Here is a 20,978-nt window from a genome sequence, read left to right as displayed (position 1 = left end):
GGCGATCAAGACAGGCTGCCACGTCGGGACCTTCACTCTCTGAGTCCCGCCTATTTTGTTTCAACTTCCTGTTTCTGAACAGGCGAGATTCGCGAGAGGGAAGGCCCCGACGTCGGCAGCCTGTCTTAATCGCCTGAGGCTGGGAGGAATATTAGTGAGCAGGAACCGCAGTCGGCAGGAAATTTAACTGCTGAATTGATCTCGCTGGCCCTATGCGGACCAGCAGAAATTTTCTGCGGACTGACACCAGTCCGCGGACCGACGGTTGAAGAACTGTGGGTTATAGGATCCATGTTACTGACTCCAATGGGAATTTCGGCTTGCTTTCCCATTATAACGCTACAGCAGTCGCTTTTGTTCCGGTGGTTCCCGGTATCTCAGGGCTCCAATTATTTGGTAGGCTCCTCATGCATCGCTCTGTATGATTTGGTGGCTCAGCGAGATTTCTCTTTTCAAAGGCATGCCTCGGTCTTTGCTGGACTAGCTCAGGGCCACCAAACATCCCGGGCTGTCAGGTTGGGAGGCTCAGTGCCTTCCATCCTCAGCTCCGGGAATCTGGTCTTACGAGGCGACTCAGTACTTGTTCATTCTTCTACTCTTGAGCATGGTCAGGCTACCTTTCTGGTGCTTCAGACCATTCTTCTGGAATGCCGCGGAGGGTCCTTTCAGTCAGTTTTATGATGGGGGTATTTCTCTACAGGTTGGGCAATAAGTGATGTACTCAGTTGCCAGGTACAGTTGTTCTACTTCAATGGGTGGACCCTCATCTTCCTCTTCTGTTGACAGATCATTTTAAGGGTCAGGAAAAGAGTTTGGATAGGCTTTCTCTCCGTGAAATCTGAGCATGGTCCATTTATTGTATGTTACAATGTATAGCACTGTGTACGCTCTAGAAAGTGTAAACGTTAGTAATAGTGAAATCTTCTACATCCTGGATATTGGGAATTTTGGCTCAGGCGCTCCAGCTCTTTTTATGGACGTGAGATCTCCTGGAACTAGACCTCATGGCCTCGTCTCACAATTCAATGCTTCCTAGCTTCTTCGGCGGGCACAGGGAGTGGGAGTTAGAGGGGGTAACAGCATGGCTTCTTTCTCACCTCTGGTTTCTCTTTTTTAGTGTTTTCCCCTGGATGATGATGGCCTGGATTTGCCATCTCAAGCTCGCTTTCCGGGCACAGTATTTGTAGTATCTCTGGCTTGGCTGCGCCATCCTTGCTATGCGGATGTGATGAGTCTTTCGACATCCGGACTAAGAAGTTTCCTGGTATCTCCGGATTTGCTCACCTAGGGTCCGATCAACATGGATATTCGTACTACGTTGCTATTACGACCTAGCTTTTGAGAAGTCATGACTGACGTGTAATGGTTATGCGAAGCAGGTTGTTTCTTCTCTTATCCAGGTGCTACAGACGTCTTCACCTGTGGCTTCTGCTTCCTTTTGGAGGTTTTTACTTTCTTGGATACTTCTCTCAACATTTGCACCCTTCCAGAGTTCCTTTTTGGCACAGGTGTATTGCCGAGGGCTTAGGGTTCAATTCCCTTCAGCTTCAAGTGCCATTCTTAGCTTGTTACAAGGGCTAGGTATATTGCTCTTCGATTACTTCTCAGCTTCATGTAGTTCAGTTCCTAAACGGAGTACGGTATATTTGTACACCTCTTAGAAAGCCCTGTCCGGAGTACAATCATCAGGTACTTCTTCGCAGTTTACCGAAGGCTTCATTTCCTCCTTGTGCTGTTGAACACGGGGTTTCTTGTGGCCATGGCTTCGGCTCTGAAGTTTTCCAAGTTGCAGGCCTTGTTCAGCGGGGATTCTTATGTTCGGACGGTACCACAGTTCTTTCTAAGGAGGTGTCATCCTTTCTTTTATGACACGCTCACTTTTCCTTCCTTCTTCCTGGGAGGAGAAATGGGGGGGATGTGCTTCTATTCACTGCATTTTTTAAAAGTGCATAGTGTTCTCCGCGAGCAAGGTTTCTAATGACTTTTAGTTGTTTAGATCACCTTTTTGTATTCTTCAAGGGACGCCTCAAACATATGGCGGCGTCCAAAGCCTCCATCGCTTAATGGGTCCAGGAGGACATTCTTTACGCTTGCTTGATGGCAGGGAAGCGGTTGGCGAAAGAACTTCATGACCATTCCATCAGAGTGATGGCTACTTCTTGGACTCGGTCCAGAGGTTTTTTCCTTGGAGGAGTTTTGTCTCGCAGCTACTTGGTCTTAAGAGAGTGCTTTCTCTCAGTATTACTGGTTAGATGTGGGGGCGCATGCGGTAGATGCGTTTAGTGCGTCAGTTGTTGCGGAGGCGGCGTTTGCTTCCCACCCAGATTGAGGATTGCTTTGCTACATCCCATTGGTCTCTGGATTCATCTGCTGCTGTTGCTAGGGAAGGAAAAATTATGTTCTTACCTGTTAATTTTCTTTCCCTTAGACGCAGCAGATGAATCCAGAGCCCCACCCTTTCTGGATATTGTCTGTCGGTTTTTTCTTTTGCAAACTTTCGAAGTTTGTTATTATTGAGGGTTGTATTCTGTATTATTGCCTTTTGAGATTTGTTATGGGAAAGAAGTTTTTTTTTTCCATGCTATGCCTATTGATGGTTACGGATGCTTGGGCAAGGAGCTATACTGGAGATACAGGAGGAGTGCCAGCCAATAGGACCACCTGTTAATCAGTTTCTCTATCTCCGCCTGCTGGTAGATGTGTGCTATCCGATTGGTCTCTGGATTCATCTGCTGCGTCTAAGGGAAAGAAAATTAACAGGTAAGAACATAATTTTCAGTTTCAGCTCACAGCTTCATTGCTTTTCATTTGAAGCTCTAAAGCAGGGGTGTCCAACCCGCGGCCCCAAGAAGTATTTTGTGCGGCCCGGCTCACGCTCGAGGGTGATGCGGTATTTTCTGTCTTGCTGGCGCCCTCCTCCATCTTCCTGCATCGTTCGCTGAAAGCCGCGGGCAGCGGATCCTATATGCCTCTTGCGGCTGACCTAGAAGTGTTCCTCTGACGTCACAACGTCAGAGGGAACGCTTCCCAGCCACAGGAGGCGCATGGAAGCCGCTGCCGCGGCTTTCAGCAAACGCTGCAGGAAGATGGAGGAGGGCGCCAGCAAGACAGAAAACAATTGTATAACGCGCTCACGGATATTACACGCATGATTATTGCGTGGTTTGTAAAATCTTGTATAACGCGCGCGTTATATGCGTAAAAATACAGTAATGCCTGATTCATTCCATGATATAATTCACAATGTATTAGCTATAGTCTGGTGAGATGAGGAATGGATCTGTCAGACAGAGATGACTGCGGTCTTAATGCACCATCCCAGGCTCCCAGCCCAACCCAGGACAGCAAAGTGAAACTCGGGACCAGCCCGAGTATAACCAGTTGAAAAATTGCTCCCAAGTGCACATGTAAAGAAAACCAAACATATGTATCTGGACCCAGTCGCCCCCAGATCCTGAAGATGATCACACATAACCATAATGTCAAAATTTTCCAACCCACCCCCCTCAACCCCCCCACTCACCCTCCCAACCCATCCCCCCTCCCTCATTGCGAATCAAGCACAGGTATAGGCCCACACCAGGGTGGCCCTAGAGGTGTGAGAGATCACAAAGTAATGCCACCCCAGGCCCCGAGTCCCCACCATTAACCATCATTAAAGAAACTCTAGTTTCACCTGGGAAATAAATGAGGAATTGGTCAAACAGCAGAAACAATAAGCATATGTGAACATGGCAATTATAACCTGAACATACCACACCAAACGATACCCATACCTAATACATATGGCATAGAGAGCGCTGAGAAGCAATGGTCCCCGTAACTTCAGGGAATCGGGACTCTCGGTAACCACCAAACCAAATAGTAGTGACTGCCCAAAGATGTTTTCGAGCTAAGTCAATATGCTCAGTCAGGTAAGGTCAGATTGGTGTAACATGTGAGTGTTCATATAATTAGCTGCCTCCAAAGATGTGTCAAATGCATGCCATTGGCCCTGATGATGTATGCACAAAATTGCAGGGTAAAGGAACATAACCTGTATCTTTTTCTCCGCCAATGTAGTGCAGAGCAGGTAGAACAATTTCCATTTTTCGGTCAACGCCACCGAATAATCCTGGAAAATCCGCACCTCTGAGTCTTCAAATTTTAACGAGTCCTGGAGTTGCTTGTATTTGCGCAGGATTTCAACTTTGTGATTATAATCAAGCAGTTTGGCGATGACCATCCACGGATGTGCCTCCTGGGCTTGTTCCCTGCCCAGCCGATGCGCCCTTTCCAGGCGTATAGGGCCCAAACCATCCCGCATGGGAAAGGTCTCTGCCAACCACACCTCCAGAGCCTATAACAGCATAGCCCCTGACATGTTTTCTGGGATGCCCAAAAAGCGTAGATTGGATCTGCGCGATCGATTTTCTAAGTCTTCAAGCCGCTCAGCCTGCTTTCGTGTTAGATCCTGCAGTTATCCCAGGACAAGCAGGCAGGTATTCTCACAAGTAGGTGACGTCATCCGACGGAGCCTCGATGCGGACGCCTCACAAGCAGGCTTGCTTGAAGAAACTCGAAGTTTTGAGTCGCCCGCACTGCGCATGCGCGAGTGCCTTCCCGCCCAGCATAGGGCGCGTCTCCTCAGTTCTTGCTTTTCCGTGGAGCCGAGAAGTCCGTCTTCGACTCTCTGCATGAAGTATTTTCACTTGTGCCTTCTTTTGTCCGTGGTTTTGTGTTATTTTTACTCAGAATCGCTGGTTTTCGTCTTTGTTTTATTCTTAAAAAAAAAAAAAAAAAATTATTCTGTTCGTTTGACCGGGCAGGCCATGTGGCCGCAGCCCCGTGGCTTATATCTTGCGGCGGCGCTTTTTCGGCCTTTGTCCCGGCCTGCAACCGGTTTTAAAAAGTATTCCAAGTGCCAGCGCGCGATTTCCCTCACGGACCCTCATCAACGCTGTCTTCGGTGTCTCGGGCCTCAACATCTCCTGAAATCGTGCCGGCCTTACTCAACACTTCAGTCTCGCGCTTTCAAGCTTTGTTGCATCCTGTGGGAGCAGCTTTTCAGCATGGAGTCTTCGATGGAGCTTTCGTCCTCGAGGGGTGCTTCACCCTCGACATCATCCGATGCTCTCCAGGCTTCCACAGCTTCTGCTCTGAGCCTCATCAAACCTGCTTTGTACTGGCTATGTCTTCGATGCCTACTGCAGTGCCTTCCTCTGACTCTTCAGGTCAGATAGCACAGTAGCCCATTCCCCCGGTGGTGTTTAAAGTGCCCAAGGCTTCTAAGTCCAAGCACTCTCACACTGCCTCGAGGGAACACGAAGCCCATGCAGGTGGTCCCGTTGGAGACGCGGATTCATCCTTGCCGGCTTCATTCCAGACCTTATTAGAGAAGCAATTAATTCAGCTCTTTACTACCATGGGGCCGAAGCTTCTCTCACAAATCCAGCCTGGGCATTCGGAGGTCTCCCGCGAGGTCGAGACGCCTCCTGTGCCTCAGTTTCATGCACACTCTCTGCAGGGAGCAGAGTCTCTGCGAGTTTCTGGTCTGGCATCTCAGCATGCATCGCAAGGTTCAGAGTCTTTGCCCATGCCTCCATTGGAACCCTTACACTCGATGCAAGGAACAGAGTCTTTGCAAGTGCCTCAAGGTTCTTCCACTCAGCCTCTTCTGCTTCGTTCCACAGCCTCCAGCCCTATCCATTCTCTGGGGGCTTCGACTGGGATACGCTCTCCTCGATTGTCAAGGCCTGCTTCTAGGCACAGCTCGCATCATAGATCGAGGCATTCTTTGAAGCATTCATCCAGGCATGCCTCGCCTCATCGGAAGCAGCCTTTTCTTCAATATTCCCCACCGCCTGCATCGACCCTTCCACTTCTGGATCTCAAAGATCCGGTGGGTTCTTTTTCTCCATCCAGATCTCCTCCTTCACTGGAGCAAGCTGCCTCGACATCTTCGAGTCCCTCTCGAGGCCAGGCTTTGGCAGATCAGCTGTTTTTTTCATCTTTTCTGCGTCAGATGGCAGTTGACTTAGATATTCAACTTGACACTGGATCTAAGTTTTCCAAGGAGTATCTCGAGACCATGCATCTCCCTCAACCTCCTGCTGAATCCCTCAAGCTTCCTCTTCACAAGCTTTTGGATCAAACCTTTGTCTGCTGTCTGGAAACTCCTTATTCCATTCCAGCTGTTCCAGGCAAATTGGATTCCAGATACAGGACTGTACATCATAAGGGGTTTGACAACGCTCAATTGTCTCACCAATACCTTCTGGTTGAATCTTCTTTGAAATGTTCTCACCCTTCTCAGGTGTATGCCACTGTTCCTCCGGGAAGGGAAGGCAAAACGATGGACAGATTTGGTCGTCGCATCTACCAGAACTCTATGATGACCTTCAGAGTCCTCAACTATAATTTTCATTTCATCACCTACTTTGAATTCTTTCTCTCCATCCTTCCTAAGTTCATACCTTATCTGGAATCTCGTGCGCATTTTGAATACCAAGAAGTCCTTGCATCCTTGTCCCAACTCCGGCTGCAGCTTCTTCACTCCTCCTATGATGCTTTTGAGCTGTCTGCTCGAGCTACTGCTTGATCGGTGGCCATGCGGTGTCTGGCGTGGCTCCGGACCATCGACATGATCCTAACCTGCAGGACCGGCTGGCTAATGTTCCTTGCGCTGGCAATGACCTCTTTGATGAGTCTATAGAGGCAGCCATCAAGAAGCTTCGGACCACAAAAAGTCTTTTGCATCCATTCTCTGCCCGAAGCCGGCTCCTCCTCGACCTGCACGCCATCCTCAAATTTACCAACGACATTTTCCACCTAAACAGGCTCCTTCCTTTCGTCAGCCTGTCAAGAGGCCACATCCTCAGAAACAGCAGATGCCTCAGCCACCTGCTGTACCTAAGGCTCCTCAGCCTTTTTGACTGTCTAGTAGAAAGCATAACCTCAGTCGTTCTGCCATTTCTCGTTTTTCCCCCATTGGAGGTCGTCTCCATCATTTTTACCACCGATGGACGACTGTTACCAGCGACCTCTGGGTCCTTTCCATCGTCAGGGAGGGATACTCTCTTCAGTTCCATCAAGTTCCTCCGGAACATCCTCCAAGAGAGTATCCTTCCAATTCTACCCAGACCATCCTTCTTCAGGAAGCTCAAGCTTTGCTTCAGCTCCGAGCTTTTGAGCCAGTTCCTTTGGCTCATCAGAACAAGGGATTTTACTCCCGGTACTTCCTTGTTCCGAAGAAGACGGACGATCTGCGTCCTATTTTGGATCTCAGGGTGCTCAACAAATTTCTGGTCAGAGAAAAATTTTGCATGTTGACCCTAGCATCTCTGTATCCCCTCCTCGAGCAGAATGACTGGTTATGCTCTCTGGATTTCAAGGAGGCCTACATACACATTCCCATCCATCCGGCCTCCCGTCAATACCTCAGATTTCGGGTGGGAAATCTTCATTATCAATACAGAATGCTCCCTTTCGGCCTGGTCTCGTCACCCAGAGTCTTCACCAAGTGCCTGGTAGTGGTGGCCGCTGCATTCAGGAAACATGGTCTTCTGGTGTTTCCCTACCTGGATGACTGGCTCATCAAGGATTCCACGTCTCAAGGAGTCGTCCTAGCGACCCAGCGGACTATCTGGTTCCTGCAGAATCTGGGATTCGAAATCAACTTTCCAAAATCCCATCTCCAGCCTGCTCAGACTCTTCCATTCATTGGAGCTGTTCTGAATACTGTCCAACTCAGAGCGTTCCTTCCACAACAACGTCTGGAGGCTCTTCTCCATCTTTGTCATTCAGTCTCCTCTCGCCCGTCCATCTCAGCGAGACATATGATGGTTCTTCTGGGTCACATGGCTTCCACAGTACATGCGACTCCTTTTGCCAGACTTCACCTCAGAATTCCTCAGTGGACCTTGGCATCTCAGTGGACGCAGGTTTCCGACCCTCTGACTCGACACATCCAGGTCACTCCTGCTCTGACACAATCTCTTCGCTGGTGGATGCTCTCTTCCAATCTATCCAAAGGCTTACTTTTTCACACCCCATCAGAAGGTTCTCACGACCGATTCTTCAACTTACGCTTGGGGGGCTCATCTAGATGGTCTCCGTACCCAAGGCTTTTGGACCAGTACGGATCGTCAGTGTCACATCAATCTCCTGGAACTCAGGGCAATTTTCAATGCGCTCACTGCTTTTCAACATCTTCACAACCGTGTAGTCCTCATTCGAATAGACAATCAGGTCGCCATGTATTATGTCAACAAACAGGGAGGCACGGGATCTGCCTCCCTCTGTCAGGAAGCTCTGAAAGTTTGGGATTGGGCAATTCACCACAAAACCTTCCTTAAAGCTGTCTACATTCAGGGGGTGGACAATGCCTTAGTGGACAACTTGAGTCGTCTTCTACAGCCTCACGAATGGACTCTCCAGCAAGGTTGAAACCACGGTTGACTGCGAGAATCTCCAAAGGGATCTTACGACATTGGAAGAATGGGCGAAAAAGTGGCAAATGAGCTTCAATGTAGGGAAATGCAAGGTCATGCATATAGGGAGAAGGAACCCGATGTTCACTTACAAAATGGGGGGATCAATGCTAGGGGTCAGTAATCTGGAAAGAGACTTGGGAGTGATGGTAGACACGACATTGAAGGCGTCGGCACAATGCGCCACAGCCTCGAGGAAAGCAAACCAAATGTTAGGTATCATTAAGAAGGGTATCTCGACCAGAACGAAGGAAGTCATCCTGCCACTGTACCGGGCTATGGTGCGCCCGCATCTGGAATACTGTGTACAGTACTGGTCACCGTACCTCAAAAAGGACATGGCAATGCTTGAGGGAGTCCAGAGAAGAGCAACTAAACTGATTAAGGGTATGGAAAACCTTACATACACTGACAGACTGAAGAAGCTGGGGTTGTTCTCCCTGGAAAAGCGGAGACTCAGAGGAGATATGATAGAGACCTTCAAGATCCTGAGGGGCATCGAAAAGGTTGACAAAGACAGATTTTTCAATTTGAAAGAAACCACAAGAACAAGGGGTCACTCGATGAAATTGAAGGGGGACAGGTTTAAAACAAACGCAAGGAAGTACTTTTTCACACAGAGGGTGGTGGACACATGGAACACTCTTCCGGAGGCCGTGATAGGAAATAGCACAGTACAGGGTTTCAAGGAAGACCTGGATAGGTTCCTGGAAGACAAAGGGATTGAGGGGTACAGATAAGAGCAGTGGAAGGTTTAGAGATAACTGTAGAGGTAGGCAATAAAATTAGTCAGGGACCGCTGACCAGGCAATATGCCTGATGGGCCGCCGCGTGAGCGGACCGCTGGGCTGGATGGACCTCTGGTCTGCCCCGGCGGAGGCGACTACTTATGTACTTATGTACTCCATTCCACGCTCCTTCATCACATTTCCCTCTGTGGGGAATGCCTCAGATAGACCTCTTCGCAGCCCCCCACAACTTCAAACTGCTTCAGTTCTTCTCCAGGATCTACACTCCTCATCGCCTCGAGGCAGATGCTTTTCTTCTGGACTGGACGAATCTCTTTCTATATGCGTTTCCTCTATTTCCTCTCATTCAAAAGACTAGTCAAGCTGAAGTCCGACCATGCCACCATGATTCTGATTGCTCCTCGGTGGCCCAGACAACCTTGGTACTCCCTTCTACTTCAACTCAGTAGCAAAGAGCCTTACCTTCTACCAGTTTTTCCCTCGCTGCTTACACAGCATCAGGGATCTCTGCTTCATCCCAACCTGCAGTCTTTCCACCTGACAGCTTGGTTCCTCTCAACGTAACTCCTAATCTAATCTAATCTAATCCTTAGGTTTGTATATCGCATCATCTCCACGTTCGTAGAGCTCGACGCGGTTTACAGTAGGAGAAATAGGAATGAACTACAACAGAGGGTTAGAGGTAGAAGTGTGAAGAAAATTTAGAGGACTTGGGATGCCAAGATATAAGAGTTTCCTTGATTCCTAAATTGGAGGGAGACTTAAATTTTTTGAGAAAAGCCAGGTTTTCAGATGTTTGTGGAAAACTTGGAGAGAGCTCAAGTTCTGAATAGGGGAGGTAAGGTTGTTCCAGAGTTCAGTGATTTTGAAGTGGAGGGAGGTCCCTAGCTTTCCTGTGTGTGAAATGCCTTCTCCAGTTTTTGCAAGCTGTGAGGTATGTTTTGGAAGCTTCATGGAAACCTGCTACTAGACAATGCTATACCCAAAAATGGACTAGATTTTCTACTTGGTATTTTTCTCATCATCAGGAGCCTCAACATTCCTCCTTATCTTCTGTTTTGGACTATCTTTTGCACCTGTCTCATTCTGGCCTCAAATCTACATCAATACGAGTCCATCTTAGTGCAATTGCTGCTTTCCATCAGCCGCTTCAAGGGAAACCTCTCTCTGCTCATCCTGTGGTTTCTAGATTCATGAAAGGACTTTTCCATGCCAATCCCCCTCTCAAACCGCCTCCAGTGGTTTGGGACCTCAATATTGTTCTTTCTCTGCTTATGAAGTCTCCATTTGAACCTATTGACAAGGCTCATCTGAAGTATCTCACTTGGAAAGTGGTGTTTCTCATTGGCCTCACTTCTGCTCATCGAGTCAGTGAGCTCCAGGCATTGGTTGCGGATCCACCTTTTACAGTGTTCCATCATGACAAGGTGGTTCTTCGCACTCATCCAAAATTCCTTCCTAAAGTTGTCACGGAATTTCATCTCAATCAATCCATTGTTCTTCCAGTGTTTTTTCCAAAGCCTCATTCTCATCCTGGAGAATCAGCTCTTCATACTCTGGACTGTAAACGTGCTTTGGCCTTCTATTTGGAATGCACCAAACCGCACAGAACTGCTCCTCAACTTTTCCTCTCCTTTGATCTGAACAAGTTTGGACGTCGTATCTCTAAGCGTACCATCTCCAACTAGACGGCGGCTTGTATCTCTTTCTGCTATGCCCAGGCTGGATTACCCCTTCCCAGTAAAGTCACAGCCCATAAAGTTAAAGCAATGGCAGCTTCAATTGCTTTCCTCAGATCTACTCTTATTGAGGAAATTTGTAAGGCTGCTACTTGGTCCTCGGTTCATACCTTCACTTCTCACTATTGTCTGGATACGTTCTCCATACGGGATGGACAGTTTGGCCAAACAGTATTGCAAAATTTATTCTCCTAAGTTGCCAACTCTCCCACCATCCCACTTTGGTTAGCTTGGAGGTCACCCATTAGTGAGAATACCTGCCTGATTGTCCTGGGATAAAGCACAGTTACTTACCATAACAGTTGTTATCCAAGGACAGCAGGCAGCTATTCTCACATCCCACCCACCTTCCCTGGGTTGGCTTCTCTGCTAGCTATCTGAACTGAGGAGACCCGCCCTGCGCTGGGCAGGAAGGCACTCGCGCATGCGCAGTGTGGGCGACTCGAAACTTCGAGTTTCTTCAAGCAAGACTGCTTGTGAAGCGTCTGCATCAGGGCTCCATTGGATCACGTCACCCATTAGTGAGAATAGCTGCCTGCTGTCCCTGGATAACAACTGTTACGGTAAGTAACTGTGCTTTCCTGGCTCTTTATTAGTCCATACAGACTGTATATCCACTGTCTATGTCATTTTTGTAATGTCCCGTCATCCGGGACACACAATATGAAAAGATTAATTAGCCGGACGGAGTGCCCGGCTAAAAGGAGCTAGGCAGAACACTGAAGTTACCTCTGAGATCAGAACATAAGAATTGCTGCTGCTGGGTCAAACCAGTGGTCCATCGTGCCCAGTAGTCCGCTCCCGCGGCAGCTCGTAGGTCAAAGACCTGTGCCCTGACTGAGTTTAGTCGTACTTGTGTACTTTCTGGTTCAGAAGGAACTTTTCTAACTTTGTCTTGAATCCCTGGAAGGTGTTTTCCCGTATAACAGCCTCTGGAAGAGCGTTACAGTTTTCCACCACTGTCTGGGTGAAGAACTTCCTTACGTTCCCATATTCTCAAAAAAGTTCCATCAGGGACGATAGAGAAGAAACCGGATCAGAAAGGTAAACCAATAGATCATCGGCAAAAGCGGAAATTTTAAATTCTGACCGTCCAACGCCCTAATAGCCTCCAAAGCCAAAATGTCCCGAATCAAGGGATCTAACGTGAGGGGAGACATGATCGAAACATTTAAGTACCTCACGGGACGTGTCGAAGTGGAAGATGATATTTTCTTTCTCAAGGGACCCTCGGCCACAAGAGGGCACCCGCTTAAACTCAGGGGTGGAAAATTTCATGGTTACACCAGAAAGTATTTCTTCACAGAGAGAGTGGTTGATCATTGGAACAAGCTTCCAGTGCAGGTGATCGAGGCAGACAGTGTTCCAGACTTTAAGAATAAATGGGATACCCATGTGGGATCCCTACGAGGGTCAAGATAAGGAAATTGGGTCATTAGGGCATAGACAGGGGGTGGGTAAGCAGAGTGGGCAGACTTGATGGGCTGTAGCCCTTTTCTGCCGTCATCTTCTATGTTTCTATGAGAACAAACAATAACAGTGAGAGTGGACAGCCCTGCTGAGTCCCCCTATTAAGAGGAGCTCAAACCATTAACCCATACATTGACTCTCAGGGAACTATAAAGCACTCGCACTGCATCCTGGTAAAAGCCCTCAATACCATAACGCGACAAAACCGAAAAAATAAAAGGCCAGGAAACCCTGATGAAGGCCTTTTCTGCATCAAAGCTAATCAGCAGCGACTGCATCCGAACCCTTTCCACATGTTCCAGCGTAGCTAAAATAGCCCTGATATTCCTAGCACTAGTCCGGCCTCGAACAAAGCCCACCTGAGGTGAAGCCAGAAGCGGGGGCAGACAATGCGCCAACCTATTAGCCAAGATCTTAGTAAATAATTTGGATTCAACATTAAGAAGGGAAATAGGTCTATAAGATGACGCATGCTCAGCATCTTTGTTAGGTTTAAGCAGTACTATGATTTGGGCCAACTACAGCGAAGCAGGCAACTTGCCATGTTGAACAAAGGTTGAAAGTTGCGGTGAGAGCTGGGGTGACCTGAGCCTGCAACAGACAATAAAATTCCAGCCAGAAGCCGTCCGGAACGGGTGATTTGAGCAAGGCCCCTCCTTGAATGACCATGGAAAGTTCGTGTTCCGTAATAGGGGAATTCAGTATAGCCTGGGATTGAGCATCAATATGAGTTAAAGATAAATTATCCAAATAAACGTCACCATCCAGTAAGTCAGTTTGAGAAGTGTACAACTGTTGGAAGTAATCAGAAAATATCTTATTAATTTCAACATCAGTTTTAACTAAACCACCCCCTGAGCTTCGAATCTGCAATATCCGCCCAGTACCCCTAGATCTCTGGACCATGCTAGCCAACATCTTTCCCCTTTGATTACCATGTACATGAAAGTGGTAGTAAGCCAGGGATTTGTGAGTTCCTTTAGGGCATATTGAGTAGATATCAATTGTATTTTCAAAGATTCCGTGGGCTTACTCCCATAGAGGTGGCGCACCTGCATCAATTGACGCTCCAAATGAAGTATCTCCTGATCCCTTGCTTTCTTCTGATGACTTGATTATGCCAATATTTCCCCCCCTAAGCACAGCCTTGGCAGCCTCCCAATAACAAATAGGGTCAGCAAGATGTTCCAAGTTGTTAACCTGATAATCCTGCCATTTTTTTAACAATAAATTCCTGGAACTTGGAGTAATCAGCACCACAAATTTTAAATCATTGGACTCGTGTTTTTGTTGGACCCAATGAGCGACCAACGGGAGATCAGCTCAAGGGAGCAGGACAGGATGTTGTGGTCCTTGGGTGTACGCAAGCTCTTGTTGCAGTGCCTGGAGGTTATGAACAATTTTGCCGTTCTGACCATTGTTTTGTTTTGGCGGATCAAGTTTCAAGTTTATTAAAATTTGATGAAATGCTAATCATAATTCTAAGCGTTTAACAAGGATGTAAGGAGAAATACAATTTAAAAAGAGAAGAATACAATTAAGGTTAAGAACAAAAGGGCAATGGGAGAAATCATATTAATGATGAATGAAAATAGTACAGAAAATGGTAGTGTGGTCCCTGAAATCATTAGCATTCATATGTATCTTTAAAGAGGAAACTTTTAAGGTTTCCTTTAAATTTATCTAAATTTTTCTCAGATCTTAAATGTAAAGGTAGAGAGTTCCAGATTGTGGGGGCAATAGTTGCAAATGAAGAGGCCCTACGAGTACTAATGATTTTTAAAGATGGGACGCTTTTTAAAGAAGGTGCTGAGGAGCTGATCTTAAGGTTCTTGAAGGATCATGAGGGATAAGGAGCTTATGAATGAAGGCAGGTTCTTTGGTGTTCATTGAAATTCAATGAGGGATTGGTAACATGATCAAATTTCTTCTTGTTCGTTATAATTTTTAAGACAGTGTTTTGTATTAATTATAGACGTCGGATGTCTTTTTGACAGACACCTTTTTATAAGGAATTACAATAATCGAGCTTGGGCAGGACGCCTTCCAAGACCACCATTTCTTGATGGATCGGCATGGCCATTTCCACATCTTACGTTGCGGCCGGAAAGAAGTCCCCCCCCCCCCCTCTCGGTGAGACTCTTTCTACCTGAGGTATTTTGTTTTCTTGGGCAGAGTCATCAGCAATATCTTTGAAAGAGATTTGATGGGTCGTTACCTGGTCCTCTTTGCATACATTCACCTAGTTTTATGGGATCGATGTGGCGACCAAGCAAGTTTCTACTTTTGGTGCCTCTGTGTTGGCAGCAGGCTCATCAGTCCCACCCTGATTCTCCGGGACTGCTCTGTTACATCCCACTAGTCCTGGAATAAAGTGGGATTGTACAGGAATGAAAAATTAGGTTCTTGCCTTTTCTAATCTTTCTTGTAAATCCACATTTTATTCTGGGAACCTGTCCTATACTTTGCTGATTGCCGATTGTCTGCCTTTCCAATTACTGGTAAGCTGGATTTCTGTTTTCTGACCAGCCTGTATGAATGCCCTCAGTACGGGTTTAGCACTCAGTTTTGGGAGGTCCCTAGTTAGGGTGCTCCCTTCGGACAGTGCTGGCTGTGTCTCCTTATGTTTCTTGTCATTCAGGTTTCTAATGTTTAATGACTTGTCCCATTAAGTTTACTTATTGCTGTTTTGCATTTCTTGATATGAGTAGATTTGACTTACCGTATTTGCCGGCGTATAGGACGACTGGGCGTATAAGACGACCCCCCAACTTTTAGTTAAAAAATAGAGTTTTGTGTTATACTCAACGTATAAGACGACCCCTTCTTCCTTCTCCACCCCTTTGTATTCCCCCATGTGCTTTCAGCGTTCTTCTCCCTCCTCTGTCTTCAAGTGCTTTCAGAGTCCTTCCCCCCCCCTCCTGTCTTCACCATGGTATTTCAGCGTCCTTCTCCCCCCCTCCTTCTCTACCGCCCCGGGTGCAGCACAGCCAGCCAGGTCCCCTTACTTTTGTGGCACTTCCCCGACCGACCGACAACAGCCCGGGTCCGACAAACTTCCCTGCCCTTAACCGCGAATCTAAATTACCTTCTTACAGCTGCTGTAAGAAGGTAATTTAGATTCGCGGCTACAGGGCAGGGAGGATTGTCGGACCCGGGCTGTTATCGGTCGGTCGGGGAAGTGCCACAAAAGTAAGGGGACCTGGCCGGCTGTGCTGCAACCGGGGCGGGGCGGCCGCCCCTCTCTCTTGGTACCGCGAGGCTACTCTCCTCCTTACCTGCCATGCTTGCAGCACAGAGCCGAACGGAAGTCTTCCCGACGTCAGCGCTGACGTCGGAGGGAGGGAGGGCTTTGTTTAAGCTTTGTTTAAGCCCTCCCTCCCCTCCGACGTCAGCGCTGACGTCGGGAAGACTTCCGTTCGGCTCTGTGCTGCAAGCACAGAAGGTAGGGAGAATAAGATCCGCGCGACTGAGTACATCCAGCCCCGCAAGTAAGGGCATGTAAACTGTACCCGGCGTATAAGACGACCCCCGACTTTGGGGAGGATTTTAAGGTACTAAAAAGTCGTCTTATACGCCGGCAAATACGGTATTTGTTGAGGAGTGTCCCCGTCTCTCTCCCTCCCTGAGAGGAGAGGGGTTGAGCTTAAGCATTGTTACTTGTCTGTAAAGTGTTTATTCAGGGACTGCAGGCAGATATTCTCACAATCCTCCCACCTCCCCTAGTTGGCTTCTTAGCTTGTTTACTCAATTGATGGTCCTGTGAACTGACGTGCGGCAAGGCACTCGAGCATGCACAGTATAGGCAGGCTTGAGACTTCTGAGAAGTTAAAGTGACTGTACTCTTTAGCACTGTCCATACTAGGCTCTGTGGATGACGTCACACACATATGAGAATATCTGCCTGCTATCTTTGGATAATACATGTTACAGGTAAGTAACCATGCTTTGTATCCTGCAGTTGTTGGAACTGCTTCTCCTATAGAAATGCGTGGTTATTGCGCAAGCTGGGGAGTCTTCTCTGGAATCCCTGGTTAGGTTTGGCCCGATTTCAAATTCATTAATTTTTTTCACTCTTCCTCCATGCCAAATTTAGTGCTGTTCCATCTAATTTGTTTAGACCTATTTTGCCCTGAGACAGACGGATGAACATATAGGGCGGATGGGCAGACTAGATGGGCTATTTGGCCTTTATCTGCCATCATGTTTCTATAAAAGGACCTTGGATAGGCACGTGGGATCTCTCTGAGAATGAAGGAGATAATGGTTACTGCGGATGGGCCGACTAGATGTGCCATTTGGCCTTTATTTGCCATCATGTTTCTATGTTTCGATATTCAGCACTATTTAGCTGACAGGGAATGGCTCCCAGCCAGCTAAATAGCACATAGCTGGCTATTGGAGATAGGTGGTTATCTTCCGCTGAATATGCGGCTTGGTGCACTGGCAGGTGACTGGCTATGTCACATGACAGAACTGGTCACTGCCAGTCAATGACTAAGTTGCCAACTAAGTTCAACGAGCCGCCTAAAATAGTATATGTTTGGCCATTGAGACTTAGCCAGCTAGCTGCTGAATATTAGCCAAGCCATCTTAAGTTCTGGCTGGCCAAAAATAGACCGGAATTTCAATGCTGGTTGCTGGATAAGGCACTGGCATTGAATTTCTGGTATCGCTTCTGACCGCTAGAGATCGCCGGCAGGTAGACTTGTTTTTCAACCATTTATGTATAGTTTCTTTCCAATATTACATTAGAAAGGAAGGAATAAATGGAATTACTTTCTGTTCCATTATTACATTAGAATGTTTTGTAAGCTAGTCATGCATACGCTTTCAGTAATCCGGTTGACTGACCCCATTTAGCAATGTTCTCTGACTGCAAGGACGTAATACTGTGTTTCTTTTACCTTTTGTCTACGTTTTTCCAATTGTACAGGCTGAAGAAGCAGATGAGGCTATGAGCAAATATCTTTCTGAAAAACTGAAGGAGAAAAATAAATGGCTAGGGGTTTGGAAGACCAATCCAGAACTTTTCTTTGCTAAACTACAGTATGAAGAGTCTTCCATACCATTTGTTGAAATTCTAGTTGAGGTAACTATTTACATTTATTTTTCTTTTAATGTAAATGGAAAAGTACTATCTTTGTTTTGAAGATGCTTACTGTAGTGTAGAGAATGACACGGTGGCGGGTTACCCGCGGCTAGCTGCATTTAGCCGCGGGTAACCCGCCGAAACGGGGAAGAAAAAATAGTGGCCTCTGCGGAATGGGGCGGTGAATGGACTTGTCCCCGCAGTGAGGCAATCAAGGATCGCGCAGTCCCCGCCATCTCCCTCCCTCCTTACCGCCGGTTGAATTTCTGCCGGTCCGCGCGAAAAAAAAAAAAAAAAAAGCCTCCTTCTTTTTCCCCTGCTCTCATGCTGCAGCTACTAAAGCCGACAGGAAGTCTTTCCGACGTCAATTCTGACGTTGGAGAGGACGTTCTGGGCCAGCCAATCGCTGCCTGGCTGGCCCAGAACGTCCTCTCCGACATCAGAATTGAGTCGGAAATACTTCCTGTCGGCTTTAGGAGCTGCAGCATGAGTATGGCGGTAAGAGCAGGGGAAAAGGAAGGAGGCTTTTTTTTTTTTTTTTTTAGCGGCAGGGAGGCAGCAGGCTGGCTTTGGCTAGGGAGGGAGAAAGGTAGGCAGGCAGGATTCGGGGGTGGGGGTGGGACAAAGTGTGGAAGGCAGTGAGAGGGACATGGGAAGGAGGCACTGGGGCACTAAAGACAGGGGAAGGAGGCACTGGGGCACTAAAGACAGGAAGGGGCACTAAGGACATGGGAAGGAGGCACTGGGGGCACTAAAGACATAGGAAGGAGACACTAGGGGCACTAAGGACATGGGAAGGAGGCACTGGGGGCACTAAAGACATGGGAAGGAGACACTAGGGGCACTAAAGACAGGAAGGGGCACTAAGGACATGGGAAGGAGGCACTGGGGGCACTAAAGACATGGGAAGGAGGCACTGGGGCACTAAAGACAGGGGAAGGAGGCACTGGGGCACTAAAGACAGGAAGGGGCACTAAGGACATGGGCAGGAGGCACTGGGGGCACTAAAGACATGGGAAGGAGACACTAGGGGCGCTAAAGACAGAAAGGGGCACTAAGGACATGGGAAGGAGGCACTGGGGCACTAAAGACAGGAAGGGGCACTAAGGACATGGGAAGGAGGCACTGGGGCACTAAAGACATGGGAAGGAGGCACTGGGGCACTAAAGACATGGGAAGGAGGCACTGGGGGCACTAAAGACAGAAAGGGGCACTAAGGACATGGGAAGGAGGCACTGGGGGCACTAAAGACATGGGGTGGAGGCATTGGGGGCACTAAAGACAGGAAGGAGGCACTGGGGCACTAAAGACATGGGAAGGAGGCACTGGGGACACTAAAGACATAGGAAGGGGCAATAAAGATATGGGAAGGAGACACTGGGGGGCACTAAAGACATAGGAAGGGGCACTAAGGACTTGGGAAGGAAGCACTGGGGGCACTAAAGACAGGAAGGGGCACTAAGGACATGGGAAGGAGGCACTGGGGACACTAAAGACATGGGAAGGAGGCACTGGGGGGCACTAAAGACATGGGAAGGAAGCACTGGGGGGCACTAAAGACATAGGAAGGGGCACTAAGGACATGGGAAGGAGGCACTGGGGGCACTAAAGACAGGAAGGGGCACTAAGGACATGGGAAGGAGGCACTGGGGGCACTAAGGACATGGGAAGGAGGCACTGGGGGCACTAAAGACATGGGGTGGAGGCATTGGGGGCACTAAAGACAGGAAGGAGGCACTGGGGCACTAAAGACATGGGAAGGAGGCACTGGGGGCACTAAAGACAGAAAGGGGCACTAAGGACATGGGAAGGAGGCACTGGGGGCACTAAAGACATGGGGAGGAGGCACTGGGGGCACTAAAGACATGGGGTGGAGGCATTGGGGGCACTAAAGACAGGAAGGAGGCACTGGGGCACTAAAGACATGGGAAGGAGGCACTGGGGACACTAAAGACATAGGAAGGGGCAATAAAGACTTGGGAAGGAAGCACTGGGGGCACTAAAGACAGGAAGGGGCACTAAGGACATGGGAAGGAGGCACTGGGGACACTAAAGACATGGGAAGGAGGCACTGGGGGGCACTAAAGACATGGGAAGGAAGCACTGGGGGGCACTAAAGACATAGGAAGGGGCACTAAGGACATGGGAAGGAGGCACTGGGGGCACTAAAGACAGGAAGGGGCACTAAGGACATGGGAAGGAGGCACCGGGGACACTAAGGACATAGGAAGGAAAGAGGGAGGGAATAGAAAGGGACAATTCTTGGACCTGAGTGCAGAAAGAAAGAAATGAAAGAAAGGATTCACAGACAGAAGGAAACGCAACCAGAGACTCATGAAATCAATCACCAGACAGCAAAGGTAGGAAAAATGATTTTATTTTTAATTTAGTGATCAAAATGTGTCAGTTTTGAGAAGTTATATCTGCTGTCTATATTTTGCACTATATTTGTCTATTTTTCTATAGTTACTGAGGTGACCGAGCTTGCGGAGATGGGGCGGAAACAGGGTTTTAAAATTTTAGTCCTAGTAGTTTGCCGGTCCACAAAATAATTCTTTTATTTCTGCCGGTTCACGGGTGTAAAAAGGTTGAAAAACACTGATGTAGAGTATGCCGGCTTTCTTTTTCGCCCAGCCGCACGCGTTGAAAAAGCCGCACTTGCGCGGCTGCTCGAGTTGATCAATTTTCTCCTCTCTTACAACTTCCTGTTTCCGGTTGCGTCAGAGGAGAATATTGAACAAATGAGCACCCGCACGTGCGGCTGTGCGAAAAAGAAAGCCAGCATACTCTACATCTAAGGTGAGATGGAGGGAGAGAGATGGCGGAACACTGCAATCAGTCAGGTGTCTGCTGTTTTTGTATCACTGTCTGCCTGCGCTCACGTTCCAGATCCTCCTGCATTTTTAGTGTGCACAATTGTCCTGATTCGAGCTATAGGTGAACATGGGTTACACGTCATTGCAAGGGAGGACAAGTCAATTGATTTATTTTATGTTCTGTTTTTACTACAGGGCAGAGGCACTGAAACAGATTCTCAGTGCAGTAGTAGTAGTGGCAGGACTCTCTTCTGTCTTCATGGTGTTTCGCAGTACTGAGGCTTATATGGATGCTGCGGGGACGGTGACGGGGTGGTGAATGGGATGGCAGTGGCGGTGACGGGGCGGTGAAAGGGATGCCGGTAACGGTGACGGGGCGGTAAAGGGAACGGCGGTGACGGGGTGGTGCAGAGGATGGTGGGCCGGGGACAGATTTTTCCCCGTGTCATTCTCTACTGTAGTGTCTTGTAAAAATCTTCGTATCCTAGTATGCTTTTTTCATATTTTGCTGTATAAAAATGCGGTTCACAGAGATTTTCACCCTGGCTTTCCCCATACTATGGGTTTTGGATACTTAGGGGAGAGGTAGCTGCTCCTGCCCTGAGAGTGAGAGGACATATGACTGAGTGCTCCCCTTGGAA

At 48.0% G+C, this 20,978-nt stretch overlaps 1 protein-coding gene across 3 annotated transcripts in view; it reads left to right on the top strand.

Annotated features, from left to right (window-relative positions):
* Positions 1-20,978, top strand: part of SHCBP1L (SHC binding and spindle associated 1 like) — a 325,723-nt gene that overhangs the window by 33,136 nt on the left and 271,609 nt on the right. For all 3 annotated transcript variants that reach the window (XM_033915417.1, XM_033915416.1, XM_033915415.1), the window contains exon 2: positions 17,366-17,521. In XM_033915417.1, coding sequence (XP_033771308.1) covers positions 17,366-17,521 — 156 coding nt within the window. The remainder of the gene's footprint in view (positions 1-17,365; positions 17,522-20,978) is intronic.

The sequence above is a fragment of the Geotrypetes seraphini genome, chromosome 12 (assembly GCF_902459505.1).
Source record: "Geotrypetes seraphini chromosome 12, aGeoSer1.1, whole genome shotgun sequence".
NCBI classification, from domain to species: domain Eukaryota; kingdom Metazoa; phylum Chordata; class Amphibia; order Gymnophiona; family Dermophiidae; genus Geotrypetes; species Geotrypetes seraphini.
This window is presented reverse-complemented; position numbering and strand designations above follow the sequence as displayed.